We start from the raw sequence: 23,424 nt of genomic DNA on the forward strand, positions 1-23,424 counted from the left end.
ATTACAGCCTAGCCTTATAGCCTACATGGCCTTTTTTCATCCTACAGTATTCTAATCATGTATCGGAGACTATACATTTAAGCAGGTTAATGATAGAGACTGATCATGATTCCCGGGCTGACACCTTTAAATATCTTCCACCTGCAACATCTTTGCTGTGCTGAGCTCAGAGATGCATGATGCTTACTCCCCCTGCTTGAGTTGTAAAAAAGCTCTTCGGCTGAGTCATGGATTGATGCTTTAAAATACGTTATTGAAATCAATAGAACTGTAGAATAGTCTGTAGCGTAGCCCATGTTTCTGGCTGCGATGAGAAATTCACTATATCCTGTGTCAATATATTCGTTCGCTTTCAGCATTTAGGGCAGTATACGTGGAGCCGGATATCTGTGTGGAGGTGGCGCTGCCCTACATCGCGTTTTATAATGATTGCTGCGGCGTTTTTGGTTTTATTAAGACCGTATAGTATTCAAGTTGTCTTGTTATTATTGCTGCTATTGGTGGGAACTATTGCAACAATTCTATTTTTCTGTTGCTGGCATCGGAGGCTTCGTAACGGGAAACATCCTATTAAATCCGTGCTTTCAGGGCGCTCAAGGAGTCGCGGTGAGTAGAGGCGTCAGCATCTCCAAGCAGTGCGGCTAATCCACCAAACCAAATGCGTGGCATGTCTGTAATATGTTCAAGCATTTTCACACGATAACCTGTTAAATAGGTTATAACCTAAACTGTACCATGTGCTATTTTTAGCGGTTTGACACACTTGAATTGCCATTATTTTCAGCAGATAAACATAGCCTATAGGCTACAGTTTAGACTGCTATGTGCATAGCCTTGAGGATGAAATCATCTATTAGGCTACTGTCAGTGTCCAAATGTATCTTGTCCACCTTATTCACAGGTGTACTGTAACGTACACAGTATTAATTTGTCTTATGGTATCCTATTATATCATTATGATATCCTAAATGTAGCCATAGACAACAGGCCTCATATGTGGTGTGTTTGAAGGTATCCGAGTGTTAGAAAATATTTTCATTTGTCCTAGAAGCTGGTCTCCGGACGCATCATTTTCGATCAGAGGTAATCAATCATTGGTTAGGCTATTACTTCTGTCAAGGTCAGTAAGTAGACATTTTTTATTTATCCAAATACAAGATTGTGAAGGAAGTATAATGGTGCTCTGTGTTACTTTTATTATACTTTACCGGTATACTTTTTGGATTTGTTGGTGTGCTATTGTTAGACTAGTGTTATGCGCATTGCGCATGTGTGATCAATAAATAAAGTGACTGATTCTGCACTTTCTGCAGTTTGACTGTAATTCTGAAAAAAATTATCCACATTGTAATGAAAAATGACAAAATATGCCTATATAGGCTAAAACAAATTGTACATTAAAAACCAACTACACTGAACAAAAATATAAACGCAACATGCAACAATTTCAAAGATTTTACTGAGTTACAGTCAGTATCTGGTGTGACTGCTATTTGCCTCATGCAGCGTGACACATCTCCTTCTCATAGAGTTGATCAGGCTGTTAATTGTGGCCTGTGGAATGTTGTCCCACTCCTCTTCAATGGCTGTTCGAAGTTGCTAGATATTGGCGGGAACTGGAACATGCTGTCATATACATTGATCCAAAGCATCCCAAACATCCTCAATGGGTGACATGTCTAGTGAGCATGCAGGCCATGGAAGAACTGGGAAATGTGCAGCTTCCAGGAGTTGTGTACAGATCCTTGCGACATGGGGCCGTGATGACAAGCACACAGATGAGCTTCCCTGAGACTGTTTCTGACAGTTTGTGCAGAAATTCTTCAGTTGTGCAAACCCACAGTTTCATCAGCTGTCTGGGTGGTTGGTATCAGACAATCCCGCAGGTGAGGAAGCCGGATGTGGAGGTCCTGGGCTGGCTTGGTTACACATGGTCTGCGGTTGTGAGGCCAGTAGGATGTACTGCCAAATTCTCTAAAACAATGTTTCTGGTAGAGAAATTAACATTAAATTCTCTGGCAACCGTTCTGGTGGACATTCCTGCAGTCAGTGTGCCAATTGCACACTCCCTCAACTTGAGACATCTGTGGCATTGTGTTGTGTGACAAAACTGCACATTTTAGAGTGGCCTTTTATTGCCCCCAGCACAAGGTACACCTGTGTAATGATTATGCAGCTTAATCAGCTTCTTGATATGCCACACCTGTCAGGTGGATGTATTGTCTTGGCAAAGGATAAATGATCACTAACAGAGATGTAAACAAATGTGTGCACAAAATTTAAGAGAAATAAGCATTTTGTACAAATGGAACATTTTTGGGATATTTTATTTCAGCTCATGGAACATGGGACCAACACTTTAAATGTTGCATTTATATTTTTGTTCAGTGTACTTAATTACACGATTATACTATTAGATCCTGTAGCTATACAAAACCCCAGTTTCATCCATTAATTGCAATATGTGTCAGTGTGATTCATAATAATATATTGATCATCCAAATAGTTATATGTCTCAAGCATATTAAACGATTTCAGCATATTTTTCTCTCTCCTTTTGGACATGATGTGCCATGTTTTTACAGGGCTTCAGGCACAGCCCGCGCCATGCCAGGAGGGCGCGCGCTCGAGTTGCAGAGGAAAAGCCTCTTGTCGAAATTCCCGAGAGTGAGCATCAAAGTGACTCATCCACAACTGTGAGAAAACGAAAAGTGAAGAAGAGAGTCCTTCCAGACTTCTATCACTCAGTACAAGTCACCCCAACACGCAAACCCGTAGGTATATTATTGGGTAATATAGCCTAAATCCAGCAGCCATAGTCATTTATGCTATCTATTCTAAATTAAATCTGCATGGTCAATTAACACTAGGCCGATTTATTTTATATTTTTCAATTGACAAGTATAGGCTACATCGATGATATGTTTCCTTAAATTAATTACCCATTTAAAATTGTAACCAATTTAAAATGCGCGCGTAATCCCCATTGACATCGATGCAATGGATGGTTTTTAAGCGCCAGTTTTCCTTCAATAGTTTGGCCTTCTGTACCACATCATGCCTTGGTACGCTGTTATTCGAAAAGCTATTGCAGCTTGACATTTTATGAACACTGACAAATGTTAAAGTTGAAGCCTTAAAATGTATTCAATTTCTTGATATTGCCCATGTTGTCATTTTGCATGTTGACACACGCATCAAACAAACATTTGACATATACCATGCCATAATGTTGCTGCAACTGAATTATTCTCGATTGTTTATATTAACAATCATCTCAGTTGTAGGCTACAACCCTTAAACCTCACCATATGCCAAACTCATTAGGCTACTGGGGGGAAAACAGGATGTAGTGCTAGAAAATGAAGGTTGGTTCATATGTACTTTTGGGTGTCTACATTTTCTTAGTTTACTCTGGATAAATCTAGCTCAGTATGGACTTTCAAGTTACAACTGAGTATCATGAAGTTACTGAAACAATGTATAGACCTCTTTGTGTTATGATTACATTGTTTCAAATGGCCAATATTACAATTACCTCTAGAATAAATAAAACAATTGTGTAGGCCTATTTGCAATAGATCATCAATGTCAATTTGAATGTTTCTTTTCCCAAATGTATAATGTTTGGTTTTTGTAAACATGGACATTTACTGATGGATCCTTTTCTCTTGTATCCTCAAGTTCTCAAGAAATATATTGATTCTTAATTTATTATTCAATGTATGGTAATAGCAATAGACTACCATTGAACAATTTTTTTATAATTATTCTAAATTGCTATGCGACTTTTTCAATTCACACATAAGAAAGTATGAAAGCAAATATTAACCCATCACATCAGTGCAATTTTTATTGTCCTGTTCCTGACATAATTCTGGGTGTTGTAGTCTTGTAGGAAGGTATATGGAGAACGTTACTACCAATACTCAACGCTATTGACGTAACCGAGAAAAAAGTAAGTTGAGTATGAGTGGTGACTCACCAAGTATGTGGCGGGCGGGCTTGTCAATCTCCTAAAACAAGTGTTTAGTTATGCTTTGTTTGAGGTGGTGGGTTTCTCCTAACACTATGGTCACAATAAAGATAATATGGGCCGAAGCATTGTAGCGACCTTTAAGTAACTGTCCAGTCTTTCCAGATTTCTATGAAATATGGCCTATTATTAATTCAATTATGAGTGAAATAGTTTCCCTTCCAATAAATGGCAATTAAGTATGTTAAAAGGCAGCTTTTCTGTGTTGGAATGGTGCGGGCGTACCCCAACAATAGTGGTGTGTCCTTATAGCGGTCATTAAAAATATATGGAGTGGCTGCTGATCCAACTTTTCCCAGACCTTTTTTCCCAAACCTTTTTTTCCTGGACTAAAGGTCCCGAAGCTACTGCGCATGTGCGGATCACGGTCTACGCATCTGTTTCTTTACCTCTACTTAACACACATGGTTGTGGTCTTCCCTTCACATTTCCAACTGTCAATCATGAATGATAATTCTTCAGGTTTTACCAGTAAAACTTTCATGCAGCATTTGCATACCAACCATTTGATCTCAATCAGTTTCATGGGGATATGCATTTAGATCTTCTTGTTATACAGTGTTGTTTCGAAGTAGCCTACAGTGTTGTTTTGAATGATGTACAGTGAGCGAATTTTAGAGCAGATGGTGTTAACCAACTGTAGCATAGTCAAGTATTTTGCCTTGTGGCGCACGCTGTTGTGTATTGCCCCCATGAGAGAAAAATGCAGTGGTGTTTTTATCTTACAGTAATGTTATACTATGCTTTTATATTCGGTTCAGTTATGTAGAATACGATCATTATGTGATCATGGAAACATAGATTCAGCTTTGATCTAACTTTATTAAATTGGTAAGTCTACCATTTGTAAGAGTTGCCTTTTCTCTATAGCTAGAGCAGTGACTGTGTGTAAAGTATAGAACGCGATCTGCACATGCTCATAAGCTCTAGTCTGGGAAAAGTCAGGCTCTGCAGCCACAGCCTTAAAAATATTAATGTCAGTAGACTGCTGATTGGCCAGCTTATCCTCCTCAGGATGATGACATTATCCTCCATGAGGAAATAGCAAGCATTTTTTAAACAATCTGTTTGAGATACCAGTTTGAGGTGAGGTTTTTGAAGTGTTTTTTTCTCCAAATTATGCTTTGGCCACTTATGAATATAGGATGAGTCAACTCCATTGTTTAGGTATGAGTTAACAGAATATGATATTTTAAAAGTGAGATTTTCACTGGACAGTTACTTTAACCTAACACCTAGCGACCCCATTAACAGTTAAGGTGTTGGCTTGAAAGTCGCTGGACCTGGGTTCGAATCCTGGTCAGGGCAACCCCCTGATTTCACTACAATATGATATGACCATGACTCAGTAGTCTAAAACCATGAAGTGGTATTGATATTTGGAGGGTATAACAAAGATTGATGTTCACTCAAATGCAATAAATGCATAGCCAAAGTTCATGGATCATTATATTTAAGTCATATCATGCATTGTTTGTATAATTTCAAGCACGTTTGTGCTCACCATTGAACAAGAGAATGCTTTGTTGATAGACCCTCAGGCCACAGTAAATAGTCACAATCCATGCTGGGAACAGGTTGGTGATTGTGAAATCACCCAGAGGTAATTGTCAATGTCCTACTCTTGTTCAGATTGCAAACAGCAATGCTGTTCTATAATTTTGCAATGGAAGTCCACATGTGACTGGTATGCCCTATTGCTTTTTGACCAGCCACACCCTGTTTGGATGTGCCAACACTTGCTGTGGCAAATTATTTGTTATGCATCTGCACCCTTACCCTATCACAGGGCCCAGGCAGACAGCCTACAGACAGGCAGACAGACACACAGACACAGGCAGACAGAGATAGGTTGTAATGAATAAGCCTGCAGAACCCAGATATGTTTCATATATATTGATGATAAAGATAGTGCTCTAAAATTGCACATTCATTGTCAACTAGGAACAATTCTAGCCAATGGCACACAGTGCAGGCACATGCGCATCAGGCAGCAAAACAACAACGCGGCTGTGCATGGCTGATGAGACCAGGTTGATGACAAAGGATGTTCATGGACCAGTCTGGATTTCTGATTGGTTTTCGACCATCAACGTGGAGGCTACGCAGTCACCACTAGACATGCACGTACCCACCCAGGATGGCGCTGTAACAGTTACAGCGACATTGGCCACAGTTTCCCGATTTAATAATCAGGACTAGAGCGCTGGGATCCTCTCTAGTCTCCATCCGTCTTCTTCTGTATCCTAGGATGGTGACGCGTTGACATGCTACAGCTCTAGCATCGCATTCTACTCGCCCTGGCCCAATCTATTCGCACTCTGCTCTGGGGACTTGACATAATTTCATCTCAAAGGAGAGACTTCACTAATTTAATGGGCAGAGTGCATCGCTAGAAGGGCGTGGTTCTGATAAAAAATGACATAACCTGCTGCTGTCTGAGTTTGCAGCAAATTGATAAAGGATTTCGATATTATTCAACCGACACCATGTATACAGCGGTAAGTCTTATTTCTGGCCTGGCGGGGGAGCCAGATACAATCGATGTTCCTTCTTAATGCCTGCTTGTGCCTTTTCTTTTTATTGTTGAATCAGAGATCATTGCTAGGCGAGCTGGTGGCTCACGCTACGGTGCCTCCCTTGAGCTATCAATGTGCATTTACATTAGGTTACGCGCATCAGTTTAGGCAAACGTAGGAGCAGCGATGGTGAGAAATGTTTCATTGTGTCTGTCTGCGCTGTATGTGTGTTGCCTCGCAACACATTGATAATTTATTTCTATTGTTTTAACAGAGCTCCGGTTCGGGCAACGCTTCCCTTCACTGTTCCATGTCTTCATCGGCCGATTTCTCGGACGAAGATGATTATAGTTTTAAATCTGGATCGGTCTCACCGGCACCAGGGGACACGTTACCCTGGAACCTACCCAGGCACGAGCGACATAAGCGAAAAATTCAGGGAGGATCCGTTTTGGATCCAGCAGAGAGAGCCGTGCTCAGGATTGCAGGTGAGTGTCAATATTTCATTGTTTGTGCTGCTGCTGATAATATAACATAAAATAGACCTATTGATTCTGCAAATCTATCAGATATGGCAAATTTAGCCACTGTGCTGTGATGCATTGTAGATTTTTTACAAGTAGGCTACAGGCTTTTTATTTATTCTGCATAATTACAGTAGACTGACGCTGCTGCTGGACAGTGGACACTCCCATATGTCAGCGCTGTCACTTCTGATGCATGTCCAATTTAGACAAAGACACATGTTTGTAATATAGGCTTCTGTAGCCAATAATTAGGCCCAAATAATATTTTGTCTCATAAGTTAATAAACAAATTAGATAATTAGGCTACTGTAAAAACCTGTATAGCTGTGGTGTGTTATTTGCTGTCTGGGAATGCTCACATTACATCCTCTATTCTATTGTCCATCCAATAAAATAAAATACAAGTTTATTGGTCACCTACACAGATTTGCAGATGTTATCGCAGATGCACTGAAATGCTTATGGTTCTAGCTCCAACAGTGCAGTAATATCTAGCAATACAATAAGAATACACAAATAATCCAAAAAGTAAAAAAATATCAGAAATATCACAACTAGCAATATCACAATGAGCAATGTCAGAGTCCGGAATACACTGAGTATACAAAACATTAGGAACACCTGCTCTTTCATAGACTGACCAGGTGAATCCAGATGAAAGCTATGATCCCTTAGTGATGTCAGTAGTAAAATCCACTTCAATCAGTGAAGGGGATAAGACAGGTTAAAGGATTTTTAAGCCTTGAGACAATTGAGACATAGATTGTGTATGTGTGCCATTCAAAGGGTGAATGGGCAAGACAAAATATTTGAAGTGCCTTTGAACTGGGTATGGTAGTAGGTGCCAAGCTCACCAGTTTGAGTGTATCAATAACTTCAATGCTGCTGGGTTTTTCATGCTCAACAGTTTCCCGTGTGTATCAAGAATTCTCCACCCTCCTAGGACATCCAGCCAACTTGACACAACTATGGGAAGTATTGGAGTCAACATGGACCAGCATCCCTCTGGAATGCTTGACACTTTGTAGAGTCCATGTCCTGACAAATTGAGGCTGATCTGAGGGCAAAAAGGGGGTGCAATGCAATATTAGCAAGGTGTTCCTAAAGTTTTGTACACTCAATGTATTGTCGTGGAAATTCCCCACTAAGGACTCAAATTCAATGTAAATCATATCAATCTTTATTATCACGGCCGGAGAGTTTCACAAACTCAGTGCAAGCTTGTGAAAAATCAGAGGGCGTTCCCTTTCAGTCCTTATATGCAGATGCGGCTACACAAACAAGTCATGTAAGCATAATTTACATTATTCTTTATTAACATTGGCTCCTGCATGTGACTGACGAGACTTCTTCTCTCAAAGCTGGGACCTTGAAACTGAGATACTTATTTTGGTTCCCAGAGCAATGTTCTGGGCGTACTGCCAATTGGTCTGAGGAGGAGTTCACAGTCACCTGCACAAACCAAGATGGAGTGAGAGGAGATGCTGTGTACAATTCAAGGCTTATCTCTTGAGACAATAACATTTTCTTTCACAGTATATATAAATGGTGTGTATAGACAGTATGGACACTATATGAATAGAAATGGTGTGCAGCAGTTATATAGGTTGAGCCATGAGTAGAATACAGTATCTACATATAAAGTGGGTAAAAAAGGATGTAAACATTGCTAAAGTGACCAGTGTTCAATGACTCTATATACATGGGGCAGCAGTCTCTAAGGTGCAGGGCAGAGCACTGGGCGGTAGCCGGCTAGTGATAGTATCTAAGGTGCTAGGCCGGCAGGTGATGGGTGATGGCTATTCAACAGTCTGATGCACCTATACTGACCTCGCCTTCTGGATGATAGCGGGGTGAACAGGCAGTGGCTCGGGTGGTTGTTGTCCTTGATGATCTTTTTGGCCTCACAGGAAGGACAACAACCACCCGAGCCACTGCCTGTTCACCCCGCTATCATCCAGAAGGCGAGGTCAGTACAGGTGCATCAAAGCTAAGACCGAGAGACTGAAAAACAGCTTTTATCTCAAGGCCATCAGACTGTTAAACAGCCATCACTAACATTGAGTGGCTGCTGCCAACATACTGACTCATCTCTAGCCACTTTAATAATGGAAAAATTGATGTAATAAATGTATCACTAGCCACTTTAAACAATACCACTTTATATAATGTTTACATACCCTAACATTACTCATCTCATATATATATATACTGTACTCTATACCATCTACTGCATCTTGCCTATGCTGTTTGGCTATCGCTCATTCATATATGTTTATGTACATATTCTTATTCATTCCTTTACACTTGTGTGTATAAGGTAGTTGTTGTGAAATTGTTAGGTTAGATTACTTGTTAGATATTACTGCATGGTCGGAACTTGAAGCGCAAGCATTTCGCTATACTCGCATTTCATTCTCTCGGTCCTGGCTTTGATACACCTGTACTGTCTCCATCTACCTGATGGTAGCAGGGTCAACAGGCCATAGCTCGAGTGGCTGAGGTGCTTGATGATCTTCTTGGCCTTCCTATGACACTGGGTGCTGTAGATGTTCTGAAGGGCAGGCAGTGTGCCCCTGGTAATGTGTTGGGCTGACCGCACCACCCTCTGGAGAGCCATGCAGTGCAGTTGCCAGGTGGTGATGCAGCCCAACAGAATGCTCTAGATGGTGCATCTGTAGAAGTTTGTGAGGGTCTTGGGGGCCATGTCAAATTTATTTTGCCTCCTGAAGTGACCCCGTCGATGTGGATGGGGGCGTGCTCTCTCTGCTATCTCCTGTAGTCCACGATCAGCTCCATAATTTTGTTGACGTTGAGGGAGAGGTTATTACCCCTGCACCACTCTGCCAAGGCACTAACCTCCTCCCTGTAGGCTGTCTACACTGTCGTCAGCAAACATGTTTATAGAGTTGGAGTTCATGGGTTAACATGGAGTACAGAACGAGGCTGAACACACACCCCTGGGGGGCCCCTGTGTTGAGGATCAGCATGGCGGAGGTGTTGTTGCCTACCCTCACCACCTGGGGGCAATCCAAGATTGGCTGTTGAGATTGACTTCTTTAGGTGAAAGTGCAACGAGCGGTCATCATAGCCTGTGCATATGCTGTGCATTAGGATACTAGAATCGGAATTAGATGATTCTTTGTAATCCTCTAATACATGGGTTTATTAATCATGTATTACATGGGCTGACACAAGCTGCAGGGCCTTTGTGATTGCAACTTTTATGTTGGTCTGATGCTGTTTATTTGATTACAGAATGTTTTTAATAATTTAAATGCGATTGGAATTATTTGACAAACTTCTGTGCCATAAACTAAGAATTTCACAGGAGAGCAAGCTATTGTAGTAGTTGAACTGTGTGATTTACTGTAAATGTAGTCTGTGAAACAAATGAGAGTAGTAATGATACATTCTAGGGGTGACCTTGCTAAATGCATTTATTTTCTTTATTTTTTGCAAAAAGACTGTTCTTGGACCATAGTTTCAGTTCAGTAGCATAGACAGGGCTATAATAGGCCCATGCACTTTTCAATTCAGGAATTAATCCTTAGTCATATGCCCAGGACCATAAAAGGTGAGTATTTGGTTGGGAATGGTATGGACTCTCTTGGCACATCTGCAGGGTGTGCTGTCTTGCTCACCTCCTTTCCCTTCTTGGTGACCTCTCAGAATCTTGCTGTTGACATTCATCAACAGAATATTTTGGCTTTGATTAAAAAAAATGGAAACAATAAACTATCATATCGTAATCCAATTGCTCACGTTGTGAGTAGGCCTAAACTCCATATTTTCTGTTTGCTGAATCTCAGGATCCATAGATTACTAGCTAGTTTGAAAAAATTATCTCTTCAATTCGCAAGTCCTGAATTTGCCTGATGGCAGGATGTGATCATTGTTCAGGTGGATGCATCTGTCCCTTTCCTAGTGATGCCTGATATTGTAGAATATTTGCCTTCTGATTTCGCCCATTTTGTTAATCTTATTCATATCTCTGTGACAGTCGTCCCAGGGCTGGGCGATGTATTGAATTTATTTGATTAATTCAAATGAATGTTTTTGCGTGATATTCCAAAGTCCTGTATCACAAGAATCTAGTTTTATTTTAATTTGTTATGTGCGTTTATGTTCGCTTGTTCTCATGTTTATTTTTTTGATTGCAGTTAGAGTACATTATAACTGCAGTATGCTGCAAATACTGCGTCCAAAGTAACACCGTTTTTTTTATTGCAGTGTTTTTGCAGTGTAACTGCAGTTACTGCACCTTTACTGCAGTTTCAAAACTGCAATCTTTTATTGTAAGGGTCGCTCCTTCTGCTGTGACTGTGCGCCTCCCCATTTACACACACACAGACACACACACAAAAGCCCCTCCCCCTGCCACTCACAACAACAAAGATGAGAGATCACTTCTTCCTCTCTGACACTATTTGCATTTGAGGTTTGGTCCAATAGAATGGGTCATATGGACACCAAAACACATTGAGACATTTCTTTACTGTAATAGAGGACAAGTTAACCTTTCTAACCATACCATTTTTATGTCTTAACTCCTCAAATTGCATGCAGAGCAGATACTACTAAAATGAGAGTATAAATTAACATTGATTCTGGAAAATTAATGCTCAGGTTGTAGTGGGTGCGTGCTGGTGGCAGGGAAGTCAGGCGCAGGAGAACGAACTTGGTATAAACGGAGTCGTTTAATAAGTGCTCACAAAACTCAGAAAACCAAAATACACAAATAATAAAAGTGGGTACAAAACCCGTCGCACACCGACACATGACTTGCACATAACATACAATCAAACAATCATCGACAAGGACATGAGAGGAAACAGAGGGTTAAATACACAACATGCAATTGATGGGATTGGAACCAGGTGTGAAGAAAGACAAGACAAAACCAATGGAAAATGAAAAATGGATCAGCGATGGCTAAAGGTCGGTGACGTCGACCGCCGAACACCGCCCGAACAAGGAGAGGGACCGACTTCAGTGGAAGTCGTGACATAAGTTGTCACACACAGCTTTGCACTATCACATACAGCAAGCAGCATTTTAGCCAAAGACTGTTATACTAGCTGTCTAGTCTGTGTTATAAATGTGAAATAAGCATCAAGCACAATTATATAAGTAATTGGCAACTCATTCTCATTCTGAGAAATAAGGTAGGTTCAGGGCCGGTCCTGGCGAGACCAAAAAAATTGTTCCCCTACAAGAATAGTCCTAGTAAGCAAAATTATGTTGAAAAGACGTCTAAAATGCATATTTTTTCTGACGTTGAAGTTAGGTTCAATTTAAGTTCTGAATGAAAGGTGAAAAGACGTATTTTACGGACGTTGAAATCCGGTACATTTTTGGTTCTGAATGAAAGTTGAAAATATGTAATTTATAAATGTCTATGTTTGGGCCAAATCAAGGCTGGTCCAGACCGGACAACATCTGAACCAAACATAGTCGTCTAGTCCGGACAGCACCAAACAAAGATGTCCAAAAGGCTTCAGCGTCGGCCCTTTCTTACTGAGGTATAGTCTATAGTAGGATTCGGTCCTCGGGGCCGGAGTGGTGTCACATTTTTTCCCCATCCCTAGTCAACACAGCTGATTAAACTAATTTCATTCTAAACTGAAGATCATGATTAGTTGATTATTGGTGTCAGATGTGTTAGCTGGGACTGGGTCAAAAGTGGGACACCAATCAGGCCACAGAGGACTGGAGTTGCCCATCCCTGGCCTACAGTGTCACATGAAATTACATTTTAGGAAAGCCCATCTATGTGCTAGGTTTACTGTTTGTAAAACACCAAAAAAAGACGACCAAAAGATGCCGGTGTCAGTCCGTGCTTACTAGGGTGTAGCCAACCATGTCTGCCCACAATGGAATGTTATGAATGCCCATCGATGTGGTAGGCCCGCCGTTTGTAAAACAGTCCATTGCATTGGCTTTATTAGTCCTGATTCATGTGACTAATCAATTTGGCTATTTAATTAAGCTCTGAATATCAGCTACCCAACTCAGTTATCCTAAGCCTATTTGCAATGTGTTTACACAGTAGGAAATGCAGAAGTATTTTCTTTTTCACTATAATCAGCTAATACATTTTTTTATGGATACAAACTTGAAACCACTGCTCATTAAAATTTTGCCCACGGAATGAAACTCCTGGACAGCCTGATTGTCCATTCCATACTGTCCATTTTAGTTTGAACTGTCCTGTTTTTAGGATATGTTGTTTGTTAACATGTCATTTTTTATTTGGGCGACATTTAGATTAGGCTATTTGATCGGAGAAACGTGCATGATGTAAAAAGTGTCCATCTCATTACATTGTCATACATTTTATCTTCAGCCTGTAGGAAAGGCAACATACTCTTTCTACCATATGCTATATCTGCTACATGATTTATGTTCGATCATTTTTTTGACGGAATGTTGGTGGAGCGCCACAGCGATGCGTCTCTCCAACAGAACCCTTGGAGAGGCACGCTGGGAATGGACAAGATAAATATTTTGGGTCCCTGCCTTTGACAAAGTGGGATCTGCTTATCAAAGGGTGGCATCAGCTCTCACCTAAAAAGCCAATATGCCACTGGTTGAGAGAAATTGTTATTGTTTTTGGGCAAAATTATGTATTGTTTTATGAGTTATTGGAGGTGCGTCTAGGTCAGTTTAGTTCAGAAAATGCCGCCCTTGTCAATCTGCCACCATAGGCGGCCGCATAATCCTGCCTAATGAGTGGACCGGGCCTGAGTAGGTTACTTGATTTCAACATCTGAACAAAGTGGACAGGCTAGCATGCTGTTCAAACATTTGGAAACAGATAAAAGGGTGTGTTAATAACAATTCAACTGTTCTTCCTTGTTAGCTAGAAAATGGATCCAAGTTGGCTAAACTTTAAATATAAAGATGGCTAATCTACTCTACATGGGCTTGTGCTTGAGAAATTGTTCATGAGACCTGTGTTAATAATTTTCTATAATGCCTACTACAATAAGTTAGTCATTATTAGTGAATGTGCATTATGCATGGTTCTGGTTAAATGTGCAACAAAATGTGCATTTTCATAGACAGAATTGAAAGCCATATCAGTGATTATTTCAAAAAGCAGGTTAAACTATTTTGATAAAGTAATACAATTATTAGTGGGTCCTATGGTTGTGGAAGGCTTATATTTAGCCTAGGTATAATTTCACAAGCCCTGAATTCATTAAATTATTGCTGACTGTTTGAAATGCAGTGTACTTGAGCTTTAATTGTCCAACAAAGCTTATTTTGAGAAAACATTTAAAAAATGTAGATATATATTGTGAATCGCCCATAAATTAGAACAAATTGAGGTATGATCTTTAGGCCACATCGCCCAGCCCTAAATTGTCTATACCAGTCTTGATCACTTCTCCTTCGAAAGTAAGCTATTTTCCTATTGATTCTCTACATTTTATGGAAAGAATCTGGTTGAATGGAACCTAGACTGTGTTGAAATGCATCATCATCAGCACCATCTGTTTATTCTAGACTGCATTTCCTCTGGAATTAAACCCTTTTAGTATTAGGACCTGTGAGGACATCTCCTCTGCCTGCTGTAGCACCGGGACTTCAGCAGACTCAATGCAACAGAGACTCAAAGCAATCTTCCAGCTCAGTGTATCATATGTATAACACAAACAATAGTCTTTTTTTTATCAGTGTGACATTATTTAGAAGAATCTCTATGTTATAACGAATGCACAATGTAGGCCTTGATTTATGAATTATGACAGTTGTCATCCTTTTCATGCCTCTATTGAGTGAGGTATGTTGGATTGGAAATAGACCTACCTAATAAGGCAAGGCCAACCAAGTGAAACAATTGGATAGCGAGTATCCTATTCCTATGCTTAAATTATCTAGCTATAGGCACATTTTCATGGAATGGAAACGTTGTGGACTGTCTTTAAATCACTGGCATCAGTGCTTATTAATGATTATTTTGCACAGCAGTTGATGCTGAGTCATTCTGTTATCGTCGCGTTAGTGTGCTGGTATTACTGGAATTGGAGTCATGGTGGACTCCGCAGAGAGAGAGAGCAGGGAGGGGAGACGCGTGCATTAGTATTGCTCAGGCGCGCCCGCTTGATATGGGATGGCATTTATTATGTCCAGCAGCCCTCTCTCCCCTCAATCCCTCCCAGACTGTCACAGAACACACCCGAGATGTTCTCATGAAACCGGAGAAGAAGTCTCGCCTAGTGGTGGTTTGACCTACCGGGGAGGGGTATAGGGGCGTTTCCTTCCATGTAACAACGGCGCTGGTCAATCCTCTGTCCGGATCCCTGTCCCGCAACTAGAACTAGGCTACACACTCGCCATAGCGGCTGGTGAATGTCCAGCCTATAGAGAGCCCTATGGTGGAGTTCGGGTAATGGCTCACTACAACGCGGCGCCGGCAGGTTATATGCTCGCCGACGAAAAGGAATACCTTCAAGCGTATGAGGATGTCCTCGAAAAATACAAAGGTATGCTAATTACTTTGGCCGCCTATACCGATTGGTAGGTCTACAATGATTCGAAATGAAACAATGAGGGAATAGCCCTGGTATGGGACAATTGCACCGTGGTAGGCTAAAGCCCTAAACAAGTGTGTCAGCAAGCCACTGAGCTTTGATGACTGGAGGACAGCGGGTCGGAATGAATGGAAACATGACAGTCTAGGCTATTTGATTGTAGTCTATAGCCTTGTCAGTTTATATTAGAATTCGAAAGTTTGTGTTTAGCACTTGTAAAAAGCCAAATTGACTTGGATTTGTGCGACATTATACTAGAATTGTGTAAAATTTGCATTGATGCATCGATTGGAGGAGGGGTGTTCCTCAATGTAAAGAAAGAATGCTGTCTCAACGTTTTACTGTCACTTTTGTCACATGAGAAAAGCAATCTCAAAATGACTATAGGCTATATTTTGGTAGGCCTATTAATTATGGAGATGTTTATTTATTTAGATGAAATATTAGACTATGCAGGAGATGTTATTTAAATGAACATTTCTATGAAGGTTTGAATATCTTTGAGTTGATGACCCCTCTTTTGTTGTAACTGTTGTCTGACCAATTGACCAAGCTGTTATCAATGTAGGCTGACACAAAGAGAGGATCAGCCAAAGATGCAGCAGGCCTATTATCTTCCATTAGTCCATCAAGCATTACATTCAGGCTGACAAGTCTTGAGGCCAAGTCAATTATTACTGGAAACCTGCAGAAGACATTACATTTTCAATATCCTGTCTACAGCAAAGCATTCTCCGCTAGCTGGATGACATCACCCCCCTACACATACAGATGTTGGATCTTAATTTGATCACCCTGTTGTTGCATGCAAGTTTTAAGTGTATTCAAGTTTTAAAAAGGCTTATAAAATTTGTGATTTCCACTTTAACATTTCAGACTTGATTTACCCTAACTAAAAATGTATCAACCCCTACACAAATCTTCATTAATTATAATCCACACAATAATTAACATTTCCTATTTCCCTGTGAGAAACTGGTCAAATTAAACATCTGTAGTCCCTTGCCAGGCCAATAGTGTGAATCTCGAATAGACTCCGTCTCCTACAGTGATTAATTTCCCCCATTTATATTTTAGATCTCTCCAATGTTATCTGCAACATTTGAATGAGCAGTGAATGAGAAAAGGTAATCCGTGTGAATGGGTTAGTTGTGTATGATACTGTGATTCCTTGTTAACTAGTGGTCAGTCACTAACAATGGATATTTACGTGGTCTCTCTCTCTCTCACAGCAACAGACAGTCAACTGTGGCCTGCTTAACGGCCCTTGACTAGAGCATAATGGAATCATATGATGTAGCATCATTTGGAATCTGTGTCTGACTTTTGTCTCCAGTCACTGGGTCAGACAATGAGGTGTTTTATTATTGGTGCTCCGTACGGCTACATACAGTTGAAGTCGTAAGTTTACATACACTTAGGTTGGAGTCATTAAAAGTTGTTTTTCAACCACTCCACAAATTTCTTGTTAACAAACTAAAGTTTTGGCAAGTCGGTTAGGACATCTACTTTGTGCATGACACAAGTAATTTTTCCAACAATTGTTTACAGACAGATTATTTCACTTATAATTCACTGTATCACAATTCCAGTGGGTCAGAAGTTTACATACACTAAGTTGACTGTGCCTTTAAACAGCTTGGAAAATTCCAGAAAATGATGTCATGGCTTTAGAAGCTTCTGATAGGCTAATTGACATAATGTGAATCAATTGGAGGTGTACCTGTGGATGTATTTCAAGGCCTACCTTCAAATTCAGTGCCTCTTTGCTTGACATCATGGGAAAATCAAAAGAAATCAGCCAAAACCTCAGAAAAAAATTGTGGACTTCCACAAGTCTGGTTCATCCTTGGGAGCAATTTCCGAAAGCCTGAAGGTACCATATTCATCTGTACAAACAATAGTACGCAAGTATAAACACCATGGGACCATGCAGCCGTCATATCGCTCAGGAAGGAGACGCGTTCTGTCTCCTAGAGATGAACGTACTTTGGTGCGAAAAGTGCAATTTTTTATTTATTTTTTTATTTCACCTTTATTTAACCAGGTAGGCTAGTTGAGAACAAGTTCTCATTTGCAACTGCGACCTGGCCAAGATAAAGCATAGCAGTGTGAACAGACAACACAGAGTTACACATGGAGTAAACCATAAACAAGTCAATAACATGGTAGAAAAAAAAGAGAATCTATATACAATGTGTGCAAACGGCATGAGGTAGGCAATAAATCGAATAATTACAATTTAGCAGATTAACACTGGAGTGATAAATCATCAGATGATCATGTGCAAGAAGAGATACTGGTGTGCAAAAGAGCAGAAAAGTAAATAAATAAAAGCAGTATGGGGGGTGAGGTAGGTAAATTGGGTGGGTAGTTTACAGATGGACTATGTACAGCTGCAGCGATCGGTTAGCTGCTCGGATAGCAGATTTTTAAAGTTGTTGAGGGAGATAAAAGTCTCCAACTTCAGAGATTTTTGCAATTCGTTCCAGTCGCAGGCAGCAGAGAACTGGAAGGAAAGGCGTCCAAATGAGGTTTTGGCTTTAGGGATGATCAGTGAGATACACCTGCTGGAGCGCGTGCTGCGGGTGGGTGTAGCCATCGTGACCAGTGAACTGAGATAAGGCGGCACTTTACCTAGCATAGCCTTGTAGATGACCTGGAGCCAGTGGGTCTGACGACGAACATGTAGCGAGGCCCAGCCGACTAGGGCATACAGGTCGCAGTGGTGGGTCGTATAAGGTGCTTTAGTAACAAAACGAATGGCACTGTGATAAACTGCATCCAGTTTGCTGAGTAGAGTATTGGAAGCTATTTTGTAGATGACATCGCCGAAGTCGAGGATCGGTAGGATAGTCAGTTTTACTAGGGTAAGTTTGGCGGCGTGAGTGAAGGAGGCTTTGTTGCGGAATAGAAAGCCGATTCTTGATTTGATTTTGGATTGGAGATGTTTGATATGAGTCTGGAAGGAGAGTTTGCAGTCTAGCCAGACACCTAGGTACTTATAGATGTCCACATATTCTAGGTCGGAACCGTCCAGGGTGGTGATGCTAGTCGGGCGTGCGGGTGCAGGCAGCGAACGGTTGAAAAGCATGCATTTGGTTTTACTAGCGTTTAAGAGCAGTTGGAGGCCACGGAAGGAGTGTTGTATGGCATTGAAGCTCGTTTGGAGGTTAGATAGCACAGTGTCCAAGGAAGGGCCGGAAGTATATAGAATGGTGTCGTCTGCGTAGAGGTGGATCAGGGAATCGCCCGCAGCAAGAGCAACATCATTGATGTATACAGAGAAAAGAGTCGGCCCGAGAATTGAACCCTGTGGTACCCCCATAGAGACTGCCAGAGGACCGGACAACATGCCCTCCGATTTGACACACTGAACTCTGTCTGCAAAGTAGTTGGTGAACCAGGCAAGGCAGTCATTAGAAAAACCGAGGCTACTGAGTCTGCCGATAAGAATATGGTGATTGACAGAGTCAAAAGCCTTGGCCAGGTCGATGAAGACGGCTGCACAGTAATGTCTTTTATCGATGGCGGTTATGATTTCGTTTAGTACCTTGAGCGTGGCTGAGGTGCACCCGTGACCGGCTCGGAAACCGGATTGCACAGCGGAGAAGGTACGGTGGGATTCGAGATGGTCAGTGATCTGTTTGTTGAATCAATCCCAGAACAACAGCAATGGACCTTGTGAAGATGCTGGAGGAAACAGGTACAAAAATTTCTATATCCACAGTAAAACGAGTCCTATATCGACATAACCTGAAAGGCTGCTCAGAAAGGAAGAAGCCACTGCTCCAAAACCGCAATAAAAAAATCAAGACTACGGTTTGCAACTGCACATGGGGACAAAGATCGTACTTTTTGGAGAAATGTCCTCTGGTCTGATGAAACAAAAATAGAACTTTTTGGCCATAATGACCATCATTATGTTTGAGGAAAAATGGGGAGGCTTGCAAGCCGAAGAACACCATCCCAACTGTGAAGCACGGGGGTGGCAGCATCATGTTGTGGGGGTGCTTTACTGCAGAAGAGACTGGTGCACTTCACAAAATAGATTGCACCATGAGGGAGGAAAAGTATGTGGATATATTGATGCAACTTCTCAAGACATCAGTCAGGAAGTTAAAGCTTGGTTGCAAATGGGTCTTCCAAATGGACAATGACCCCAAGCATACTTCCAAAGTTGTGGCAAAAGGGCTTAAGGACAACAAAGTCAAGGTAATGGAGTGGCCATCACAAAGCCCTGACCTCAATCCCATAGAAAATTTGTGGGCAGAACTGAAAAAGCGTGTTCGAGCAAGGAGGCCTACAAACCTGACGCAGTTACAACAGCTCTGTCAGGAGGAATGGGACAAAATTCACCCAACTTATTGTGGGAAGCTTGTGGAAGGCTACCCAAAACGTTTGACCCAAGATAAACAATTTAAAGGCAATGCTACCAAATACTAATTGAGTGTATGTAAACTTCTGACCGACTGAGGATGTGATGAAAGAAATAAAAGCTGAAATAAATCATTCTCTCTACTATTATTCTGACATTTTCACATTCTTAAAATAAAGTGGTGATCCTAACTGACCTAAAAGGGAAATTTTACTAGGATTAAATGTCAGGAATTGTGAAAAACTGAGTTTAAATGTATTTGGCTAAGGTGTATGTAAACTTCCGACTTCAACTGTACATGCATCTACTTAAAATGTTACAAAAAACATTTTTCTTTCTAAAAATTACTTCGGTCCACACTTATTATGTTTACCATAATGTTATGAATCGCAACCAAGCGAAACCGATATCATATCAATATTATTTCTTTACTTTGATAGATTGAGTAGGTAGCCTACTGATGTCCTAATCTTCATCCAATTATGTTTTATGCCAGCTCTTACACTGGTTAGACAGGTTTCAGTACTGAACTAACAGTTCACCTGAGGAAGTGCAATGTTACATGCATTTGTTGGTGATAATAATTATAAATGCTTATGCTGTAAATTCTTCTCAAAACGTATAAATCTTTATAAATGTTTGTAATGTTTATTAATACAGGAATACTAATTTAGTATGTACACTTCTTATCAATAGTTTATTAAATTAAATTTTTGTTAAGTGTTTCCAGTGATTTGAGCCCAACATTGATTTGACCCCAGCCTTTGAATACTAGGATATGCCTTGTGATAATTTCAAACAGGGATTTCCCTTAAGTTGCTGGCTATGCGTTGCAAGGCCATTGGTCTGTCATTTAAAACTCCAGCACAGCTCCATGGCTGCATGTGACAATGACATTCGTCACTTAAAGATCTGAGTTATGTTTGATGTGACACATAGCTGGAAATCACCTTCTTTGAGGACTCATTACAAAGTTATAATGGGACTAAGGAGGAAGTTCAATACTGAATCATACACTATTAGCAAAAAGGGTTCCAAAAGGGTTCTTCGGCTGTCCCCATAGGAGGACCCTTTTTGGTTCCAGGTATAACCCTTTTGGGTTCCATGTATAAAGGGTCCTACATGGAATCCAAAAGGATTTTACCAGCAACCCAAAAGGGTTCTTCAAAGAGTTTTCTTATGGGGACAGCCGAAGAACCTTTAAAGGTTCTAGATAGCACCTTTTTTCTAAGAGTGTAATGAATGTTTTGGTAATAAGCAGTTCAGAAAGTCACCCCTGCTTTAATTCAATTTAAATGTCATAACCCATTATGCTTATATGTGTACCCTTCACCACGCTTAGCATGTCATTTTTTATTGTCAGTTCTGATGACTTTTGTACTACAAAATGAATGAAAAAAAAAATGCTGACCCCATCTAAAATATAATTTTCCCCTCCAGAAATGAGCCTAACAACATATTGGTCTATATTATCAGGCTGGTTTGTTATGTAGCAATAAATATTATCACCTGTAGCTCAACTGATACAGCATAGTGGCTATAAATAAATAGGCTGAGTCATGAGCTTGCCAATATTTATTTGTGCATATTTCTGCTTATCATTAGCTAGATCAGTGCCCTTTCATCATGGGGGAACATCCAGTTAAGAACAAATTATTATTTACAATGACGGCATACCCCGGCCAAACCCAGACAACACTGGGCCAATTGTTCGCAGCCCTATGGAACTCCCAATCACGGCCAGATGTGATACAGCCTGGATTCGAACCAGGAACTCTAGTGTTGCCTCTTGCACTGACATGCAGTGCCTTAGACCTCTGCGCCATTCGAGAGCCCTATCAATGAAGACTAGGGTGGCCCTGTTTCTATTGTACATTGTCAAATTGAAAGAAAAAATAAAATTGGTTCATAAACATGATTTAGAGATTGGGAGACAGGCAGGCTGCCTCTGATTGGGGAGAGAAACAGGCTTGCTTGAGCCTACTGCCCGAGGATCATAGAAACAGCCCTTCTCTAATGCTGTAGCCTACTAGAAACTAGATATGTTAAGGTTTATAATACTACCAATGTTATATATATGTAACCGTTACCAATTATCACTAGTTTTGAGAAATAGCGCTCACACACTTTTCATCACTTCGCAATCGAAAATAGTTTTCTTTCATTCTTATTCGTGCTTATGAATTTACCATGGTATGGTATGGTTTTCCCCTCTCACAAACCACAGTGTCTAAGGAATGGGCTAAACCAAAAGCATAATTGGTGGCGGGGGGATCCAATAATAAAATGAGAATTGAGTAGCACTGTGTTGTGTAATGAAACAGAATGCCAGTAATTGCCTGGTGCTTTACAGTGGGAAAATAATTTCCTATCAATAAAATTCATCATGGTATATTATTGAGGTGTAAATTGACCTGTCTCTAATGTTGGCGGGGTTCATGACCCCCCCCCCCCCCCCTCTTCTGAAAAGTACAACCCCTCAAATATACAGCCTTTGTCTGTTGTACATCTATAAAGCACAGAGAGACTCATGTCTCCCCAAAGCTTCTCTTTGTGTGAGATTGGTGTTGTGCATCAATTAAACACGTATTTACAGTCCCTTCAGAAAGTATTCACACCCCTTGACTTTTTCCAGGTTTAGTTGTGTTACTGCCTGAACTTATAAATGGAATAAATAGAGATTTTTAGTCACTGGTGGAATTATGTTTTTCATTTTTTTTATCAAATATGAAAAGCTTAAATGTCTTGAGTCAATATACTATTCAACTCCTTTGTTATGGCAAGCCTAAATAAGTTCAGGAGTAAAAATGTGGCTAACATGTCACATAATAAGTTGCATGGACTCACTCTGTGTGCAATAAAAGTGTTTAACATGATTTTTGAATGAGTGCCTCATCTCTGTACCCCACACATACACTTATCTGTAAGGTCCCTCAGTCGAGCAGTACATTTCAAACACTGATTCAACCACAAACACGAGGGAGGTTTTTGTGGTTGAAAGATACAGGCGTCCTTCCTAACTCAGTTGCAGGGGATGAAGGAAACCGCTCAGGGATTTCACCATGAGGCCAATGGTGACTTTAAAACAATTACAGAGTTAGTACAATGTATTGACTCAGGAGTGTGAATACTTATGTAAATTATATATTTCTGTATTTCATTTTCAGTACATTTGTAAACATTTCTAAAAACATGTTTTCACTTTGTTGGGTATTGTGTGTAGATATGTGAGAAAATCAATTTAATCAATTTTGATTTAAGGCTGTAACACAACAAAATATGGAATCAAGGGGTATGAATACTTTGATGGCATTATAGGTATATCTTATTCAATCTTATTCAATCAAAACAAAACAAACATTGAGTAAGTAAAACAAACTAGCAACATGTCCTCATTCATATCCTTGTCCATAGGAAAATA

At 40.5% G+C, this 23,424-nt stretch overlaps 1 protein-coding gene across 12 annotated transcripts in view; it reads left to right on the plus strand.

Moving 5' to 3' along the window:
* Positions 1-170: 170 nt before the first annotated feature.
* Positions 171-23,424, plus strand: part of LOC139571118 (dystonin-like) — a 187,182-nt gene continuing 163,928 nt past the window's right edge. For 8 of the 12 annotated variants that reach the window (XM_071393687.1, XM_071393688.1, XM_071393691.1 and 5 more), the window contains exons 1-4: positions 171-606; positions 1,049-1,083; positions 2,586-2,774; positions 6,830-7,043. In XM_071393687.1, the coding sequence (XP_071249788.1) occupies positions 426-606; positions 1,049-1,083; positions 2,586-2,774; positions 6,830-7,043 (619 nt within the window). In that variant the 5' untranslated portion in view covers positions 171-425. The remainder of the gene's footprint in view (positions 607-1,048; positions 1,084-2,585; positions 2,775-6,829; positions 7,044-23,424) is intronic. The other 4 variants (XM_071393690.1, XM_071393694.1, XM_071393695.1 and 1 more) reach the window with 1 other exon arrangement.

Source organism: Salvelinus alpinus, chromosome 3 (genome assembly GCF_045679555.1).
Source record: "Salvelinus alpinus chromosome 3, SLU_Salpinus.1, whole genome shotgun sequence".
Lineage (NCBI taxonomy): Eukaryota > Metazoa > Chordata > Actinopteri > Salmoniformes > Salmonidae > Salvelinus > Salvelinus alpinus.